At 40.7% G+C, this 21261-nt stretch overlaps 2 protein-coding genes across 2 annotated transcripts in view; one reads left to right on the top strand and one right to left on the bottom strand.

Moving 5' to 3' along the window:
* Positions 1-77: 77 nt before the first annotated feature.
* setd4 (SET domain containing 4) lies at positions 78-7440 on the bottom strand. Its single transcript, XM_080868111.1, has 13 exons — positions 7324-7440; positions 6971-7091; positions 6784-6879; positions 6244-6281; positions 5457-5545; positions 2443-2679; positions 2225-2284; positions 1999-2128; positions 1736-1910; positions 1169-1247; positions 975-1055; positions 721-844; positions 78-625 (listed from the first exon to the last, which is right to left on the bottom strand). The coding sequence occupies exons 2-13, from the start codon at positions 7044-7046 to the stop codon at positions 467-469; spliced, it is 1344 nt and encodes a 447-aa protein (XP_080724237.1). The 5' UTR covers positions 7047-7091; positions 7324-7440; the 3' UTR covers positions 78-466.
* Positions 7430-21261, top strand: part of LOC308388798 (uncharacterized protein) — a 26410-nt gene continuing 12578 nt past the window's right edge. The window contains exons 1-7 of the mRNA XM_080869724.1: positions 7430-7577; positions 9838-9952; positions 15193-15362; positions 15456-15563; positions 16185-16393; positions 16500-16553; positions 16676-16845. Coding sequence (XP_080725850.1) covers positions 7445-7577; positions 9838-9952; positions 15193-15362; positions 15456-15563; positions 16185-16393; positions 16500-16553; positions 16676-16845 — 959 coding nt within the window. The 5' untranslated portion in view covers positions 7430-7444. The remainder of the gene's footprint in view (positions 7578-9837; positions 9953-15192; positions 15363-15455; positions 15564-16184; positions 16394-16499; positions 16554-16675; positions 16846-21261) is intronic.

Here is a 21261-nt window from a genome sequence, read left to right as displayed (position 1 = left end):
AAGGCAGCCAATCAGAAGAAAGTTGGCTTAAAGGGGTTTTAATAGACTTAAAACATCAAATTGAGGACCAAGTCCTAGTATGACAGAAACAGGGATTATATTGAATCATTCAAAGCTGCTCTAGTAGATTCCAACACTAAAAAGATGGAGTTGAAAATTGAAATATGTCCCTTTGAGCTGTAAATTACAACATAAACAGCAGCTGGGATATTTGGTGGCTTCATAAAATGTGTAATACAAAATCTAACTAATTAAAGCAAAAATAAATATATAAAATAGCGGATTTAAAACTGGAGATGCATCCTTTCTGTAGTAGTATTTTGCTTAGAGCAGTTAAGCTGGTGGTGATGAGAGCCTGTAACAGAGCATCCTATTGCTTTTCTCAGTCAACACACAGCACAGGAAACGCTTCAGCCAATCACTTGACTTCTTGCAGCAGCTGTCAGATCAGAGGGCCAATCAGATGTCAGTTCACAGCACCGAGTGGACTGTCATTATGTCTGAGTGATTCCTCCAGTGCCTTGAGGCAGCTTCCCAGGATGCACCTCTCTTCCTGCCGCAGTGACTTGACCACATTTAGCTGCTCCCTAATTGGCTGCTCACATTGTTGGAGGAGGTGTGAGACCTACACACACACACACACAGTGCAGGAGAAAAAAGGAATCAGGTGAGGTGCTGCAAAACAGGGACAGAGTTAAATTCATGCACATGTGCACACACCTTATCTAGTGCGCTGCATGTGTCTTGCAGTAGTCGCTGACAGAGACTCTTAGCCATCCGGACGCTCCACTGCTCTCTCTCCTCACACACCAGCTGGCCGAGCAACACTGCCTTCCACTGGTGGCTGTAAATTACACACACACATGTTCAGGCACACTCCACAGACAGAGAAACTGATCCAGATTGTGCATGGACGCCCAGATTTTGGAGCAAAACACATCGATGTACATGCATAAATGTGTGTTTAGGCTTACTACAGTGTTTGTGGCAACGACAACAGCCTGAGAGCCGTCATCAGCCTCCAACTGGGGCCGTCACTGGACACAGTGAGATTACTGGCAGGAAGGCAGGAAACATATGAAGGCATTTTTCCATTTTGCAGTTGTATCCGAGTTAAGTATTAGTCCTGTTTACAGCTGAATCATTAAGTATGTAAACCGAGTCTTACTGAAGGAAACTGTTCTCTCTGAGAAACTTGATCTTCTGAATCAAACTTCTGTCGCCTCTTAAAACATCACAGAGCAGATCTGAGGGACCACAGTGAAAAACACAAACATCAAGTTTTAAGCCAAACAGTTTTCCATATTTTCTCTTATATATCTAATGTTACACTGGCAGATGCAAATAATAAACATGTTTCCAAAGTTTTAAATAATGAGGTCGGTGTATGTGCAAGTAATCCCTCTAAGCAAAGGCTTAAGCTTCATAATACTGCTTTAAACACTCGTTTTAAATTTATTTTTTCCCCTGTTTGCTTTGTAGCAGTGAGAGGGGATGATGGCTGTTTGTGAGAGGTAGCCAATCAGAATGAACTTAAAAGAAGAATGAAGGAAGGGAAACAGCTTGTTTCAGATTACCAACATGTAAAGTAATGACCTATTTTAAGTCCAGGGAGTGTTCATAAAAGTTCATTAGCACTGTCATAAATATATCATGATCAATATATGTAAATATAAATTTGATTCGACGATAGGGCAAAAACTTCCCCATGATAAAACCTACTGCAGAGATTTACCTGTGTCCACATAGACCACACTGTGGGGATTGGCAGTGGTGACAAATCCGTACTCCAACAACAGCTGCTGGTTATCGTGGGAACCGTAGTTAATGAAGGCCTGCTGGTAGCGCAGAGTCCCAGACACACTCCTGATTTCATAACATCTTGTCACATCGTTAAAACCTGCTTTTACCTGACAAAAGAAATGCAGTCATACACTCTCAATCAGTACAACCAGCTCCGACTCAACAGCTACAGTATTCTTGCAGCATCACATTTACCTGCACGTCAGGGCGATGGTTGAGCAGATCCAGGAAGGGAGCTAAAGCATAATTATCAGGTCCTGACAGGAAGCTGCTTGAAGCATGGCTCATGAAGACGGTGCGTGTGTTGACACTACACCACGCCCACCTGGGAAAGGAGGAGGAGCTTAGTTAGAGATAGTATTCTCATTCACTAATGCTGTTATGTAAATGGTTCATTTGGTCAAAGATAAGGAAGGTGTACCTCAGCGCCTCATAGGTCAAAACATCCGCTGTGGGCTGACTCAGAACTGGCTGCAGGGACCTGAACCAGTGAACCAATCACAACGCGATCATTCACTTTTCACACAAGAAGACTAAACATCATTTGAACAATTACTTTTATTCTGATGCATTCAGCCAATTTTTAGAAAACGAGCTGATCCACAAGCGAGTACAAATCCCGGCCTTAACCGCACTCACCTGAAAAACTCCTGATTGGTGGAGTGCATTTCCTTCACTGCCTCCCTCTGCTCCAAGGCCCGCCTCCGCACACTGGCAGGTAAAAGAGCCATGACATCATCGCTGAAATAGGCGGGGCAGGTGTAAACTGTGGGCAGCACATTGATGTAAGGGAACCAATCAGAGGCCTCTCCTCTGTGCCGCTCACACACCAAGAAGATGCAGAGGGTCAGGAGGGGAGACAGACGAGGTTTCCAGCTGCAGAGAGAAAAAAACACACACCCAGAAACAGTTTGGTTTCATCTCATTCTGGCTAAAATACTCAGAGTCCATCAGCTGAATCCTTCTGTGTGCTGAGATAGTGTGAAGTACAGGCGCACAATTAACCTGGCACTGAGTCTGAACTTGTGTAAGCTTATGACGATCTAACACATACATAGTAGGAGTGCAACGATACTCGTATCGATATTGAACCGTTCGATACAGTGCTTTCGGTTCGCATATGTATCGAACAATACAAAATTTTAAATTTATTTTATCAACTTTTCTTCTGACGATGCTGTCTGTGTTGAGAGCTCAGTGGATCTGCGTTCGACTACTCCACCTAGGCTGCACTGTCGAGCGCAGATCCACTGAGCGCAGCACAAGCTAGCGAGACAGAAGCTAAGCTCTCCTTGCAACATGGCAAATTGAACCTCCCCCACCCTCATTCAGATCTGGGGCCTGTTCTTCGTACCTCGCTAAGTAAGTTAGCTGGATTAGATTGTTGACGATTTCGCGTGATCTTGGATCGTTCGGTTCCCCGAAGCTCATCCGGGACTTGCTGTCATAGCAACAGAGCCGTAAGCGTAAACCTGCTCGGGAGCAGGTTTACTTTATGTAAACAGGATTAGATCGCGGCCACGCAGGTATGTCCGCGTCATCATACGAAAGCAACAGCGATATTCCACCACTGTTTCACCATAAATAAATAACATCAATGTAACTAAAGACAATGCAGCACCTGATCCATTTATTGATTTCACACAGGTCATTTCCTAAAAAAGGGAAATGTACTATTAACATTCTATTACATGTATGTGATTATTACAGATTTAATTCATATTTCAGAGTAGCAATTGTAAATTACTTTGTGTAATCAAGATGAGAGACCACGGCTATAAAAGCGAAGGTGGATTTGGGAAGTCTGTCGCAGCCATGTCCTGTCTGTATACGCGAGCCACCCATTGCGGAAGGTGCAAGATTGATAAGGAGAGTCCTCAGAATTCAGCGTATATTGCGGGATAGACAGGATCCTTTAGCTCAGCGCGACAGTGTGCTCATAGAGAGATATCGATTTTCCCGTGAGGGTATTATTCACTTAACCAACTTGTTGACGAGGGGGTGCAGGACCACCACCTGTCTTTTTTTCCTCTGCCCTTTTCTTGGTTGCTGTTATAAACAAACAGATTATTCCAGGGTCTCTTTCCAAGAGACTAAAAGCAATATAAGTGATAAATATTACCATTCTGTAGGATATTCTTATATTTCACTTTTACCTCTTCCCATGTTCTAGTGGGTCCTGTCGTGGCTCTAATGTGAAAGAGGATAAAATATAACATATTATAATATAATGTAATATAATATTGGATAATATAGTGTAATATAATAAATCTACCCTACCGCCTACTGGTGTTGGCCAGAGGGGCCGATGGCGCGATATGGCAGCCTGGCTTCTGTCAGTCTGCCCCAGGGCAGCTGTGGCTACAACCGTAGCTGCCTCCACCAGTGTGTGAATGTGAGAGTGACTGAATAGTGGCATTGTAAAGCGCTTTGGGTGCCTTGAAAAGCGCTATATAAACCCACTCCATTATTATTGTTATTATTAAATTACTTACGAGTTTAATTTGTCAGCAACTTTCTGCCAGCCCTCTCTCCTTGCTTTTGCAGCCTTTGCAGTGTTCCCTTGCGTTCTGATTAAACTCTGAAACTCCTGAAATCCCTCACTCAAGAGTTCTTGCTCTGCTGCCGAAAAATACCGAGCCGAGCGCGCTCCTTCGACATTTTCGCCGACCAATCAGAGGGTTGCCGATCAATGTTTCTACTATCGATGCGTAGCCCCTTTTACGACACCCAGTGATCTCACATTACTGCGTCCAGCTGTACTAATCGTCAACGGAAGGTGTGTTCGGAGAACCGGATTAGCGAGCTCACGGTTAGCGCGATGGTTTGATCTTGGATGTAGTGAGCGACGTACGAAGAACGGGCCCCTGGCGTTTGGAACTATTTTGATCTTCATGTGAAGCATGACCCTGAAGGTAAGCGCGTCATGGACAAAAGTAAAACAGTATGTTGGATGTGCCATGCAATGCTCACTTACATTGGTGTGAACTAGTGCGTTAGCGCAGTTAGCTCGTTAACGTGTTGGCCGTCCAGCCCCACGCACGGGCGATCCGCGGTAGCTCGTTAACGGAGATTTGCCGTGTTGTGGCGTTAACGTCATTTCAGATTAAAGCTGACAGCACTAGTGGGAACACAACGAATATGACTGCACATTTACGCCGACATCATCCTAGTGCAAAGACAAGTGGAAGCAGACAAAAACAACAAGCACGCATGCTACAAACTTTACCAGAGTCATTTAGACAGCCGTTAGCACGTGATTCTCCTTATGGGGACCTGATATGTTTAATATGCTGCTGAGAATATAGCCCAGAAGAAGCGTACAGTATAGCTTTTATTTTGGAAAGAGCCATTTCTCTGTAATAAACTCTCTTTTCCAAAGATGAGTGATTTCTCTTATCCCTTTGTTGTTTCAGCAACATGTAATTTAAAAACTGTACGTTTGAGTTAAAATATATATTTATAATTTTAATAAATGACAAATTAAAAAAGCATGAACATTTTTTTTGTATCGAAAAAATATCGAATCGTGACACCAAAGTATCGAACCGAACTGTTAATTTTGTGTATGTTGCACCCCTAATACATAGATTAAATCCTGCATGCCGTATAGAGGATGGAAATATTGGAATATGTTTACATTCTGTGTTTACCTCTTGATGTACCGTCCCAGGTAGCTGTGCAGAACGGTGGAGGTTGTGAGGAGGCACGACTCCGGCAGAGAAATAATCAGCTGACCGGGCTGCCACACAAACACCAACAGATAAAGCTTTAACATTCAAACGTCACTACAGGATCTACACTTGATCCTGTAACTAATTCCAAACAGTAACCAATTCAAATGTTTAAAAAAATGGTGACTACACAAATTACCTCACTAATCATATTTGTATTTTTTTATGAAGCAGCAGTTTAACTTATTTCTTTCTTATAAATTAAAAGGCAAAACACACATAAATAAATCATTAACTGCCTAACAGATCGAGCACAAAACCTATAAGAAAGCTATATAAACAATATACAGTTATTTCTTTATGAATAATATAAAACTTAATATTAAAATAACATTTTGTGCATATGTCAGCGTGTGCTTTGTGATGGTTTTAAATGTATGCTCGTGTTTCAGTTAGAATTCAGAATTACTGCAAATATCAGGCACGTGGTCACAAAGAAGGTGAACAAGTGGATGTTGAGTTTAACAAAATATGATCAAAGTTTAAAAAGTAATTTTAATAAACCATTAAATCATTTATTTTTAACATTATAACACTTTCATAACAACTTCAGCCTGTCAGCGACTTGCTATGTTTATTCCTTGAAGTTTCCACATTGTGATTTTCAGAATAAAATAACATTTTTGATTTTTTTTTTCTTCCTGAAGATGCAAAAAGTTCATAATATATGTTGATAAAAATGTGGCATTTAGGGAATCTGGATTACCTTGATGGTTCTGAGAGTCTGCAGTCCTCTGCCTGTGTCTGTATGAACCAAATGTACATGTGAATATCATGATTTAACACACAAACTGTCAGTGTAGGTAATGTCTCTGATTGGCCCAAGAAGATACCAACAGAAAACCTCCTCACAGTCATGCTCTATGAAACCATGCTGAAGATTCTGGCTTTAGGTGTCATACTTGGGTAGAGTATAAAACTGATTAGGGTGCTCCCGTACTTGGGAAATTGTGAAAATTTAAAAACTCTGGAATACAATAATGTGAAGTAGTTTGGAGGTCAGTTCATACAGAGTGTGTACTTCATGTCTATGTATTGTGAGAGGCTGTAACTCAGAAGACATTCATAGCATGATGGTAAAATCTGGCATGGCTTCAGTAAATATATTTAGTGTACAAAAAATCCTGATGAAGTCAGGTGGGAAGTTCTGAATGAACCTAACATCACCCAACAAACAATGGGCAGCTTTCCTTTTCGGGTTATATGATACTCCTGAGGATGTGGAAAACAATATAGGATGTGGTACCAGTGAAGAGAGCTGGCTGAAGCAGTGTGGAGGAAAATCCTCTGTGGTGAAGACACTTCCAGAGCTTCACATGCTGCGGCTGGTGACACAGAGACACTGGAGAGACAGAGAGAGGGGCAGAGAGTCTGAGCTGAGCCAGCATGCAGCACTGAAACACTTTAAACTCAAGCAGTCAGCGTGTTTCTACCTGACCGGGCGCTGCTTTCGTGTTTCTGCCTCCTCTTCCGGGCAGTTCGTCCAGCTCTGTGACTGTGACCTCTCATGGTCTCTTTTTGTAGGTAAATACACGCTCATCTGGACAGCTCTCTCTATCGAAACACACAACATACGTAAGACTTTGTGAGTCTGAAGAGCACAAATAAACTGTAATCACTGTAACAGTTTTAACAATCACAAGGAACTACAAATGGACGATCAATTAAGAGGTTTTTTGTAGGGTGCTGGAGGACTACATGCCACATAAAAACCCTTCAGTGAGCCACAGCACTGATCTCTAATCTGTTCTGCTGTCGTTTATTTTTATCAGATGATCCTACAAACCTTCCTAAAAGTTGAACCAAAATATAGAGAAATGCCGAAATATTGTCCATATTAACGTGAAACTCCTCGCAGTACAGCTCATCCATAACCCAACCCACGTGTTCCACTTGTTTTTCCGGGGATGCGCACCGATCCTGCGCAGAACGCCGCCCTGCTTTTCTTCTTTTTCTGTTTTTTTTTTACAGTCGTGCATTTTCATGTGCAGCGCTTTTTGTCCTCTCTGCAGCCTCATTCAGGACCAAACCCCAGCTTCAGTAAGTGTGAGGCCTCCGCTACATCTTACAGTTTTCGTTTGTCAGCAGCTTGTTTGAATTTTAGCGGATTTAAGGAGGCGTCGGGCCGACCTGCAAACTGAAAGTCAGCGTTATGTAACAGAGAGAGAGACGCTGGTGAAAAGTCTTCTGATTTTCTTCGATCAAAGGCTTTCAAACGGGAAGTTTGGACAAATTATTAATTCCATGCTGTAATTTACAGTCGCGTGCTGTTTGTACATGCCTCGTAAAACCAGCGTGTTTGTATCGTTTGTATCTGGACTGACTGATCGCACTGTCTACACAGCTCCTTTAACTGCAAATACAACTAAACTTATTTAATCCACATTCTGCAGTGCATTTCAGAGCTGCAGTATGTGCATTCAATTCATTCCCCCCCCTGAAATTATTGGAGCAATATATGTGGATTTGTTTTCCCACTATCTTTCTCTCTGGAACTGGCTTTTTTTTTTTTTAACTTTATTTAACAAACAATGAGTATACAACATACGAACAGATGAAGTATACAAAACAACAACGTGAACACACAAAGCCAGGGGTAAAAAGAAAAAAGTAACAATTATAAGAATACATGCAAAAATTCACATATATATATTGTTTTGAGAGCCTTTTTGTTGGTGGAGTCTGATATTGATTGTATGTACAGTTCCACATCCTTAAAAAAATGACAGAAATATGGTGTTTTGTTAGTAAACTTACATTTATGGATAAAAAATTTAGCTAAAAGTATTAACAAATTTATCATAAAAAACATTTCTCATTCTTCTTGGGGAACTTAAAGAAACAGAATAAAACATTTTCCCATCGTAAAGAAAACTCCCTTAAAATATGGACAATGACAAAACTGCTAAATTCCTTCCAGAATCTCTGTGTAAAAGAACAGCACCAAGAAAGATGTGTCACAGTTTCTGGATGATCCCCACAGAAAGTACAATTAGTATTTATGTCCCTTTTAAATTTGACCATGTAGTGACTGGCTGGATAACATTTATGTAGAATTTTAAACGAGACTTTTTTCACCTTATTTACAATCAAATATTTATGGGGGATCATCCAGACTGTCTTCCACTTGATATCTGGAACAAATCGGTTCCAATAAGATATTATATATGGGAGAGAGCCGATATCTTCTTGGAATAAACTGCGTATTTTCTTATTGCTGTTACCAAGTTCCTGTGAAAAGTAGATTTTTCCTATTGGTGACTCAGCTGGATCAGGGAGAGTGACTGAGGTAGATATTGAGCTGTCAGTGTTTTTATATAACATTAAAGTCCCTGAGGGTATGGCACCAAGCACCATTGAGAATTCCTGAACACTGATTGGAAAATGATATAGTGCAATAAAGTCGTTGTAAATAAGTAGTTGTCCCTCTTTATTAACCAGCTGAGCCCCCAATAGGATCCCAGTTTGGACCCAAGTTTCCAGGAAAAGTGATTTATTTTTATATAAAATATCTCTGTTGTTCCAGATAAGGTATTTGTGAGGTGAGAAGTTGTGTTTATAAATGAGGGTCCACGCTAAGAGGACCTGCTTATGGAAGGATGAAAGCTTTACAGGGAGTTTCTCAACATTGTAATTACAATTTAAAATAAAATTAAAGCCACCAAAACGAGAGAAAATACGATATGGTATAAAGTTCCAGATAGAGGTAGGGTTTTTAAGAAAATGTTTAGCCCAATTAATTTTGAAAGTGTTATTTAAAGTAGAAAAGTCTAAGACGTTAAGCCCACCTGATTCGTACTTATTCATCACAACAGTTTTTCTAATATAGTGCGTACGGTTTTCCATATAAAATTAAAGAGCATGCGGTCAATATCTTTACTAATTTTCTTATCCAGATGTAAGGAGAGAGCAGCATATGTTCATCGGGATATCCCTTCAGCTTTAGTAATTAACACTCTACCTTTCAAAGACAAGTCCCTTTGCAGCCACTGGTTGAACTTTTTTAGGATTTTCTGTATAATTGGAGTGAAGTTTGAAGAGCATCTTGATTTTTGGTCTTTGGATATTAACAGTCCCAAGTATGTGACTTCTTGTTTAACAGAAATATTACAGATCGTATTTGCAGGGCAGTCTTTAATTGCTAGTAACGCACACTTTTTTAAAATAAATTTTACCATGATCTAAAGTTGTATTTTTCTTAGATAACTTATGGTCCCAGTCCAGAGCAGGGCCCACCTATGAGTTTAACCACCACTTGTGTGGAGTTCAGACACTGATGCCTCTCTCTCTTTTTGTACAGACATGCCAATCCGAGTTGCCGTGGTAACTGGAAGTAACAAGGGCATCGGTCTGGCCACTGTCCGAGCACTCTGCAAGCAGTTTGAAGGAGATGTTTACCTCACTGCCAGAAATGTGTAAGTGACTCACCTGGTGATACCTGGACCAAGTTGATGATGTATCTGCAGTTTAATCATCTCAACACTTTTGCATACCAAGAGCTTAAACAAAACTAAAGCTCGGTCAGAGCTAACAGGAACTGCATCTGTGGTTTGTTTGTTCATCCAAGCTTCTTGCTTCAGGCTCTGAGCACGCACACGGAGTGAAAAAGGGCATTTGATGCATCATTTGACTGTCCTTCTGCACACAGTTGACCAACTGATGTGCTGGGAGTTTTGACGTTCTAGTGATCTAGTGACCCTCGAGCTCTCGGCTAGCTATCGAGCTGGTGGGTAACAGACGTCTCCGAGAGGCCTCTCGGCCTGGGGCTCGGTCACTCAGGCACGGCTGGCTGCCGGCGGAGCTCACGGGCGCGTCACTGCAACTCCCCCTGGCTTCTGCTCCGCGGCTGCTGAGTGAGCCCTCATCTGGGACTCTCCTCAGCTCTTTCCGGGACAGTGGCGCGGCTGCCCCTCTGTTGGTCTTCCTTGGTCTCTTGTGTTCTGGGGGCCTCTGGATGTCTGGAGTTTTGATCTCCTCCATACCTGCTTCACGCCCTGGAGGCTGTGGCCCCCCCACACCCTCTAGCAGATCATTACATGAAGGAACCTTTTAAAAAAACAAAAAACCAAGCGCGTCCATGCTCACAGGTGTACACACGGGTGATCACACCCACAAACTACACCCTTTTTGGCTCCTACCTCAAAGCACACTGTGTTCTGTTGATCTTATGTGCTGCACAATAATGTTTAACATTTAGTATTTACTGTCATATTCCCATATATCATTGTGATGTTGTTTATTCTATTACTCTTGTTCTCTTCTGCTTGCTTTCTTTTTTCTTTCTCAGCAGGTGATCCAGGTGATTGATATATGCTTTTTTTTTTTCTCTGCCCGTTCTGTTGGTTTTTGTCTTTTGCCCTTCTCCCCCGTCCCTCTTCTCAGCTGTTTCTCTTTCCCTCTTTCTTTCTCCCCTTCTTTCCCCCAGTCCAGTCTGTCCCGTATTCAGCAAGTGAAAATAAAATAAACAATAAAAGGTGAATCAAATGGACCATTACGGCAAGGCTGGGATGGTCAGTTTGGTAAAGTAAATCCGTTGGGCATCTTTCTTTGCCTTTAGACAACAATTCTGATGCAAAAGAGCCAAACGGGACAGGCCAAAAAAAAAAAGGAAAAAAAAAACAAAAAAAAAAAACAGACGTCTCCGAAAACGTCGAAGCACTTTTGCAAATATGCAATATCTTGATAAACCGAGCAGATATTTGAAATTTACACACCCACATTGTCGACTGAAAATGTTAAAAGTTTATTTTGTGACCCAGACAGATTAATAAGAGTAATTTTAAAACATAGTAGCGGCCGCCATTGCCATTTGGCTGGGCCACGCTAGGAATTCTGGGATATGGTGGACCACGAAGGACACACCCGACCCATCCTCCAAATTCGGAGAAATGCTGATGCATTTGTCGGCTGCATTCGGAGGAGTCTACGAATTTGGACAGCCTTCGGCGCGTCGCTGTGACGTAATTGGTCTACAAGTTTTTGGACACGACCAGAGCAATACGGGAAGAGTACGGCGTTATTTTTGTGCCACTATTCTGAGCGCACGTAAAAAAATGAGCGCACGTAAAAAAAGGTTTGCACCTTAGTTTGCGTCTTAGTTTGCACTTACACCTGCAAATTTTTTTTACGTGCGCTCAGAATAGTGGCACAAAAATAACGCCAGAGGGAGAATGCTGCAACCCATAATGCAGGGCTCTAGCGTGCGACCAAATTTTTCAGTGGTGCGACTAAAAAAAATCCTAGGTTGCACTGGTGCGACCAGCAGCTGTTCAAATAAAAAAGAACAGAAAAAAAGTCTCCGCAACTCTGAAAGTCTCTGTGTGGTCAACAACATACACACATTATGCCCCTATCGTGGTCTAAACCAATCAGTGATAGCCAGGGGCGGGACCTCTCTGATTGGCCGTGGTCCAGATATTTCTGTAGTCCTTCGTGTGTACATTTGAAAGTGCAGGTGGATGGAGAGAGGTGAGTAGTTTGAATAAAGCTCACAGATTCTGATGCGTCGACGGTCCGGACTTTGTGTTTACATCTTTTTTGCGCTCGATTCTGAGCTGCAGGTTTTCTCTCTCTCCAACCAAAATTCACTGAACCAGCAGCAAAAGAAGATCCAAACTACGCTTCAAATTTAATAAATATCGTTATTAATTCACTCTTACTTTTGCAGTTTTTCTTCCAAATCACACTTCATGTGCAGCTCTCTCTCTCTCTCTCTCTCTCTGTACTTCAAGAACAGTTTCCCATCTCAAATCTCTGTTTTCTGCATTATTCATTCACTTATTACCCACCAGTCTACTGTTGTTTGCAGTGCTGTCGACCGCTGTCTTTTTTTCCCTTTTTTTAACTTAAATGACCTCGGACAAGAAAGCCTAATTTCTGCTGTTCAATACTGAAGAAATTTATACTTTTTAAAATTATACAAAATTGCAGGATATTTTTAAGGTAATCTGCTAAAAAAAAAAAGCCAGGCCAGGAAAATCTCCTTCATGTTTTTCTGTGTTTTATCCTCAGTTACATTGACACAAAGGCATCTGCTATGATGCTTATACCTCTGGTGAAGTCTCACAAGTGTCAATACTAATAAATTATCAAAATAATAATATTTCTGACTGTCTGAGGCGAAATCGAATCGAATCGGGACCTTGTGAATCGGAATTGAATGGATTATAGAAATCAGTGATGATACCCTGCCCTATTGAGTAGTCTAGACCTGACTGAAGTGGATGTAGCTGTGGGTAATAAGAAAAAATGAAAAGAACTGTTGATAACTTTTTTGTTAAGGTAAGGCCTGATCTGTCTGAAATTCATAGCCAGTGCTCTGACACGGTGCCATCAATCTTTGAATGCTGAAAAAGCAGTGTATCCAGAAAACACATTATATGCTGCGATAAATGCACTGCCCAACTGTCCCCTCGTCCCATTGCCTTTCAGCGGCAGGTAGCAGCAAATAGGTCGTCAGAGGAGGCCGAGATGATGATTACGTTTAACATCGTCTACAACATTACCAAAGAGTGCCAAAGCACTTTAAGCACAAGCACCTTTTCAGTAATTTTTCTTTCTTGTAGAACTGTGCTCCAAATGAAGAACTTTGTGTTGACAAGATTGTTAGTTAATCATTTACAAATTAATATTGTCTGTATAGACAGCAATTCCCCCCCCCCAAAAAGTGCACATGTAAAACTGCGGGGTTAAGCGATGCGGTTGAAAAATTTGGGTGCGCCTAACTTTTGTGCTGATGTGCCTAAGATAAAAACATTAGGCGCACCAGTGCAACTGCGGCAGAAAGTTAATCTAAAGCCCTGCCATAATGGCAATGATCAGTGGCTTGTGGATCTGAGGGCAGTCCACAGTAACCTCCCTGAACAGGGACCAGTAACCATCACCGTGGCAGACATCCAAGAAAGGGTCTCCAGTGTTGGACTTGGTTCATGCCTACTGGCTGAAGAAGCTAACTTAACTCCATGAGCGCCTGGCAGCACAAATGAACCAGCTGCTAGTTGATGAGAGACACCCGGAATGGCTAACCGAAGGCTGGACAGTCCTGATGCTCAAGGACCCACAGAAGGGGCCGGTCCCATCCAACTACCAACCAATAACCTGCCTCAGTACCACGTGGAAGCTCCTGTTAGGCATCATATCGGCTAAGATGAACAGGCACATGGGTCAATACATGAGTGGGGCACAGAAAGGGATTGGCAAGAATACCAGAGGCACAAAACACCAGCTTCTGGTGGACTGAGCAGTCGCCCAAGACTGCAAGACTAGGCTGACCAACCTGTGCACTGCCTGGCTTGATTACAAGAAGGCCTATGACTCAATGCCCCACACCTGGATCCTGGAATGCCTAGAACTATACGAGATCAACAGGACCCTAAGAGCCTTCATCAGGAACTCAATGGGGATGTGGCAGCCCATAGCACAAGTTACCATCAAGTGCAGGATCTACCAAGGAGATGCTCTGTCCCCACTGCTGTTCTCCATACGCCTGAACCCCCTCAGTGAGATCATTGACAAGACTGGCTACGGATACAGACTACGGAATGGCAAGGCATACATGGAATGCCATAACCAAATGGCCGGCATAGTGTACAGAAACATCTGTGCCGAATATAACCTGGAAGTCCTGAGGTCAAAATGGGAGACGTCCCCTAGGGTGGTGGAGAATGACCGAGCTAAGATCCTGTTTGACTTCCAGATACAGACAGACATAATGGTGGTAGCTAACCAACCGGACATAGTGGTGGTAGACAAACAGAAGAAGACGGCCGTAGTGATCGATGTAGAGGTTCCGAATAACAGCAACATCGGGAAGAAGGAACACGAGAAGCTCGAGAAATACCAAGGGCTCAGAGAAGAGCTCGAGAAAATGTGGAGGTCCCAGTGGTAATCGGAGCACTAGGTGCGGTGACTCCCAAACTAGGCGAGTGTTGATCCCAGGAACAACAACGGAGATCTCTGTCCAGAAGAGCGCAGTCCTAGGAACAGCTAAGATACTGCGCAGGACCCTCAACCTCCCAGGCCTCTGGTAGAGGACCCGAGCTTGAAGGATAGACCACCCGCAGGAGAGGGGGAATTTGTTTTGTTTGTTTTTTATTTAGAAAAACCTGGAGAAGGTGACACAGGTGCTGCTGAAGAGTCAAGTGAATATTTTCATGTTGGTACTTGGTATGCTCACGCTGCTATTTATCTCCAACGTGATGGGATGCACATTAGAGTAATGGGCTCTTCAATGCATTCCTGTGGGACACTGTCTCATACTCCCATGATGGAAATCACTGCAGTTTGAGGTCAGATGAAAGTGAATCTGTTTTTCAGCCATTTATGTGTTCAAGCCTATAAATTGGTTCAATAATTGAATATATTCATGCAGCAGGTATGTTACATCTTTAATGTAACTAAAGGAATGAGTGAAATGTTTTTACAGATGATTTCAACCTGAAATTGTGAACACGTCTTGCTGCACATTTGTTCCATTATGTGTACAGTAAATGACCGTGGTAATGTGGCCAGGCCAGTGATGGAACTTCATCATGTTTCAGGGCCTTTGGGGACAAAATGAAGAGAGAAAGACTGAGAATCTCAGCTGGTATAAGGTGTAAACGATGAGATCGAAGACAAAGTGAATATAAATGAGGATGTTTTGCTCCTCTTGCAGAGGCCGTGGTGAGGCAGCGGTGAAGGCTCTGAACTCAGAGGGACTGAAGCCCCTGTTTCACCAGCTGGACATCGACGATCTGAACAGCATCAAAACCGCTGCTGAGTTCTTCAAACAGAAATACGGAGGAGTGGACGTCCTCATCAATAACGCTGCGATAGCTTTCAAAGGTAATTAACTTCTTGTGCTGATGTATATCATAGTGCTGTGGAGCTGCACACACTGATGTTGTAATGTTGACGGAGATCACGCTGTCTCCTCAGTGGCAGACACGACTCCGTTTGGCATCCAGGCGGAGGTGACTCTCAAGACAAACTTCTTCTCCACCAGAAACATGTGGACTGTCTTCAGTGAGATCATCAAACCTGGAGGTACAGCTGGACCCAGTCTGCATCATATTTTACTTGAAAGTTTGCATTTTTAATTGAGTGAGTGTACATGTCAGTAACTGATAATGATAAACTTTTAGTTTTTAAATATATTAGACATCAATCAGGAAGAGTTGTTTGGAGTCTTCTTCTTGCTATGATGTCTGTATCCTAGCTGTATGCCAGTTCGCTTCTGCAGATGATAAAACTATGCATCTTCGATTATGCAGCCTCCCTTGCTATTTGTCCTCCAAATTAATTTTAAGACCTCCTTCAGCATGGCTTACTGAGATTTATTTCTGCCTGACAGGCAGGAGAGCAGAGGACAGATGAGAAGAATAGGCATTGGCTAAAGAAAGCAGGAAAGCTTTTTCACAGCAGCCATTCTGATACATCATAGCTACATAAACACGGGTCTAAAAAAACAAGAACACACATTTAACTGAACATCAGAAGTCCTCCTGGAGAACCTGCTCAAAGCTTATCCATCAGTCTCTGAAACAAACCTCAGATGGAAGCTGTTTGGAGTTTAAAGTTTAAAGGACTCTAAGAGCACGAAGGAGACAAACGTCCTGTTTGTTTTCCATCTTCAGATTCTTGTGTGTGTACGTCTGTGTGTTTTAGGTCGTGTGGTGAACGTCTCCAGCATGAACTGCGTCAGTGGTTTGAAGAAGTGCAACTTGGACCTCCAGCAATGTTTCCGCAACGAGAACATCACAGAGGAGGAGCTGGTGGAACTGATGCAACGATTTGTCGATGAGGCCAAGAAAGGCGAACATAAAGAGCGCGGCTGGCCTGACGGGGCCTATACAGTGTCTAAAATTGGATTGACCGTACGTTTGATTAATGTGTTCGCTGTTATTAACCAGAGACATGAACATTTGACCTGAAACCATATTATGAGACACTGATTATATTTGTGTGTGGATGTTTTTAAAGGTGCTGTCCGTGATTCATGCTCGTCGTCTGAGCAAGGAGAGACCGAATGATGGGGTAACTGAAATATATAACTAACAATGCAGAACTTCTATATTCAGTGGGGTTTTTGTCATGGTTTTATGTCCATTAAATCGTCGTTGCTAACATTTTGTTTTTAAATTTGATTCTTTTAAAAGATCCTTTTGAACGCCTGCTGCCCAGGATGGGTGCGCACTGACATGGCTGGACCAACTGCTCCCAAGTCACCAGACGAGGGCGCTGTCACACCGGTCTACCTGGCTTTGCTGCCATCTGGAGCCAAAGAGCCTCATGGAATGTATCTCTCGGACAAGGAAGTCCAGCCGTGGTGAAAGAGAGTTTAACATGAAAAATAATTTGCAAAGAAAGTTTGTCTCTGAAAAGACTGTTCAGAAGTGGTGATGAGCGTGTGAGACTCGCAGTGTTTCCACATCAGCGATAACAAAATGGGGTGAAATCGAAACTGTGAAACATTTAAAGAATGAAAGTCACCCAACAACAAAAAAACTGTAACATAAACTGACATTGCTAGACGGGAAGCTCTCATTAATTCACTTTAACAGCAGAAGTATGTACTCTAATTTTGATTTCATTAAGGACTATTTGCAACAATTTTCTCGCCCCTTTAGTGTTATAGCCATCACTGAAACTTGGTTCAATGTCGATAAAGGAATAGATTTTTGTTTGAATGGATATGATTTAAAATACATGAATAGATTAAATAAGGCGGGCGGCGGGGTTGCTATATATGTTCATAACTCTATAAAATATAATGTTGTAACAACTATGTCTATGGCTATTGATGGAATTTTGGAATGTTTGACTATTGAGATTATGAATGAAAAAAAGAGAAATGTTATAATAAGTTGTATATATCGGACACCCAGTTCAAGTATTGACACTTTTAATGAATGGATAGAAAAAACGTTTGCTTCGGTGAACCAAAAATTACTATTTATCTGTGGTGATTTTAACATTGATTTGCTAAATCCAACAAGGTTAAAAGCCATTGATGACTTTACTGACACAATGTACAGCTTATCACTATATCCAACAATAACAAAGCCAAGCAGAATAACTTCACATAGCGCCACTATTATTGACAACATTTTTACTAATGTCATGGATTTCCAAATTAATAGTGGTCTGCTTGTCTGTGATATAACTGACCACTTACCAGTTTTTACTTTGTGTGACTGTGATTTAAAAAAAATAGATACCAAGATCATGATAGCAAAGCGAACAATAAATGAAGAAGCAATTCATGCCTTCAATTTCGATTTAGCACAACAAGATTGGAGTTCGGTGTATGAAGAGTCAGATGTGGACAAGGCTTATGATAATTTTCTAGATATTTTTACTATGTGGTACAATAAACATTGTCCTGTAAACGAACACATGACAAAGAAAAAAAAGATAAAAAGTCCTTGGCTCACAAAAGGAATTATTAATGCTTGCAAAAAGAAAAACAATCTGTATAAACAGTTTATCAAAGTAAAAACAAAAGAAGTGGAACAAAGATATAAAGCATATAGAAATAAATTGACTGATATTATAAGAACGAGCAAACAACTTTATTATAGAAGAAGATTATATGAAAATAAAAACAATATAAAAGGAACTTGGGATGTGTTAAACAACTTAATTAAACAAGGATCTTCTGGAACATCATATCCTGAATATTTTACTGATGCAAATGGTGAAAATCACAACATGAGTAATATTGTCGATGGGTTCAATAAATTCTTCATAAATGTTGGCCCTGAACTAGCAGCGGACATCCCGTGTCATAAAAATGAAAATATCAGTAATATAAAATCAAATCCCTTTTCACTGTTCCTCTCAGCTACAAATGAGCAAGAAGTAATAAATATCACATTAAAATGTAAAAGTAAGTCTTCAATGGATTATCATGACATAAATATGTCTGTAGTTAAACAGGTTATTCTGAATATTGCTAGTCCCTTAACATATATCTGTAATTTATCATTTCAGTCCGGTTGTTTTCCAAAAAAAATGAAAATTGCGAAAGTAATACCACTATATAAAAGTAATGACAAACACAGTTTTACCAATTATAGGCCTATTTCTCTACTGCCTCAATTCTCAAAAATTCTAGAAAAACTTTTTAATTCAAGATTAGAAAAATTCCTTGAAAAACATCAAATAATAAATGTTGGTCAGTATGGTTTCAGAACGCAAAGAACCACTTCAATGGCGATAATTGAGGCAGTAGAAGAAATTACTGATACACTGGATAAAAATAAATATGCAGTTGGTATTTTTGTTGACCTCAAAAAGGCCTTCGACACAATCAATCACTCAATTTTACTGGATAAATTGGAAAGATATGGTATTCGAGGGAAAGCTGGTAACTGGTTAAAAAGTTACCTAACAGGTCGGGAACAATATGTTAGCATAGGGCATTACCATTCAGAGAAACTTGGTATTACATGTGGTGTTCCCCAAGGGTCAGTGTTGGGACCAAAACTTTTCAATGTATACATAAATGATATTTTTGATGTTTCTCAAGTACTTAAACTCATACTGTTTGTAGATGACACCAACATATTTTTCAGTAGCGATGATTATACTGATCTTGTAATGACCGTAAACAGGGAGCTAAAATTAATAAAAAAATGGATGGACATAAATAAATTATCATTAAATATAAATAAAACTAAAGCAATGTTTTTTGGTAATTTAAAATATAATATAGAATTACCAATTATCATTGAAGGTGTACCAATTGATAATGTGAGTGAAAACAAATTTTTGGGAGTTATAATTGATAACAAAATTTCATGGAAACCCCACGTCAGACACATAAAAACCAAAATTTCCAGAAGCCTCGCAGTTTTGAACAAAGTGAAACAATTCCTTGATAAAGATGCACTTCGTACTCTGTACTGTACCCTGGTTCTTCCATATCTTACATATTGTGTGGAAGTGTGGGGAAATACATATAAAAATACAACTAATCCATTAGTCACAGTACAGAAACGAGCACTGCGTATTATTCACAAGGCTGGTTATCTAGATCATACTCACAAATTCTTTCTTCAGGCAAAGTTACTTAAATTCCAGGATCTGGTTAATTACAATACATCCATAATTTTGTATAAAGCTTTTACTAAACTTTTACCGGCAAATTTACAAACTAGATTTGAAATTCGAGAAAAGGTTTATAATGTGAGAGGCTTTGGAGAATTCAAATTACCCAGAACTCGAACAACCCGTAAAGGCTTTTGTGTGTCTGTATGTGGTGTGAAAATCTGGAACAGTCTGAGTTTACAATTGAAACAATGCAAAAATATTCATAGATTTAAATTTCTCTACAAACAGTTGGTCTGGTCACAGTATACTCAATGATGGGTTTTAGTGTGCTCTGTAATGTCTGTCCTCTTACCATTGCTGGTATGGATTCCAAAATAAAAAATAAAAAATAAAGTGTGCGTATGTATGTACATATATGTACTTGTGTGTGTAGATATATATGTATGTATATGTATGTGTGTCTGTTACTTGTAGTTATTACTGCCTGTTACCTGTGGTAATGCAATTTATAATTTATATATTCTGTATTCAGTTATGAAGGCTCTAATTGTTGGTTGCGAGCTGCCGCTTAGATGCTTGTATCTGCCCGGGGCTGTTGATGGGTCTGTATGCAATGATGGGCGTAGCTGCGGGAAGTTTATTGTTTTTTTTTGTTGATGAGTGAGTATAGGGGTGGGATTTAATAAGTTTTTAATAATAATAATAATAATAATGGATACTTTATTGATCCCCATGGGGAAATTACTTGTTTTTCTCTGCATTTGACCCATTCACTCAGTGAAGCAGTGGGCAGCCCACTAAGCAGGCGCCCGGGGAGCAGTGTGTAGGGACGGTACCTTGCTCAGGGGTACCTCAGGGTAGCCGTTAAGTGGATTCGAACCGCCGACCTTCCGATCATGGGGCGACCACTTTACCTACTGAGCTATCCCTGCCCCCCCCCCAGTTTTCTTCGTCCCACTCCTTTTTCAGGCAAGTTTTGTTTTTTGTTTTGTGTATTTTATGTTCAATATAGGTATTTGTTGTGCCTGAAAATGAATAAATAAATGAAATGAATGAATGAATTGCTAAAGCTCAGGGATGTTTTTTTTAGGACAGAGTTTAACTCTTATCCAAATATTTTGATAATAAAACCAAAATTGTTCATTTTATTCTCAGTGTGAAGGACCGAGCAGTGAAGGAAACTTAGGCACAGGTTAAAGTCCAAAAAAATGATTTTTTATTTAACCCAAAAAACATAATTGGTTAACTCATGCAAAAAGAATCAAAATCTTGGGCCCATAAAAGAGGTCAAACTAACAAAAACTCTACTCAAAGTTGACAACACTACTGATAACTCAAACAAACTGACCTAACTTAATGAGACAAAGGGGAAACTTAAATAGTGGCTGATCAGCCCACAAAAACAGGAGAAGGGGTAAAACACACAAAACCTAACTAAACCAAACATAATGAACTCCAATTCCTCCCCATGGTCCTGAGTTATGGCATGAACCAATTTGTAGTCTTCCTTTAAAGCTCACTCCGCCCCTTTTCCACCTCTTGGCTCCTTAATCAAGGGACTGGAACAGCTGCAACTAAGGTAACTCAGAAAACAAAAAATTAATCATACATAACAGTGTAAACTAAAATGTGCGCACTTATTTTAGAATGCAGTGTTATGTGGATATGTGAATTAACTCTAAACCAA

Source organism: Rhamphochromis sp. 'chilingali', assembly GCF_963969265.1.
Source record: "Rhamphochromis sp. 'chilingali' genome assembly, chromosome: 20".
Taxonomy (NCBI): domain Eukaryota; kingdom Metazoa; phylum Chordata; class Actinopteri; order Cichliformes; family Cichlidae; genus Rhamphochromis; species Rhamphochromis sp. 'chilingali'.
This window is presented reverse-complemented; position numbering and strand designations above follow the sequence as displayed.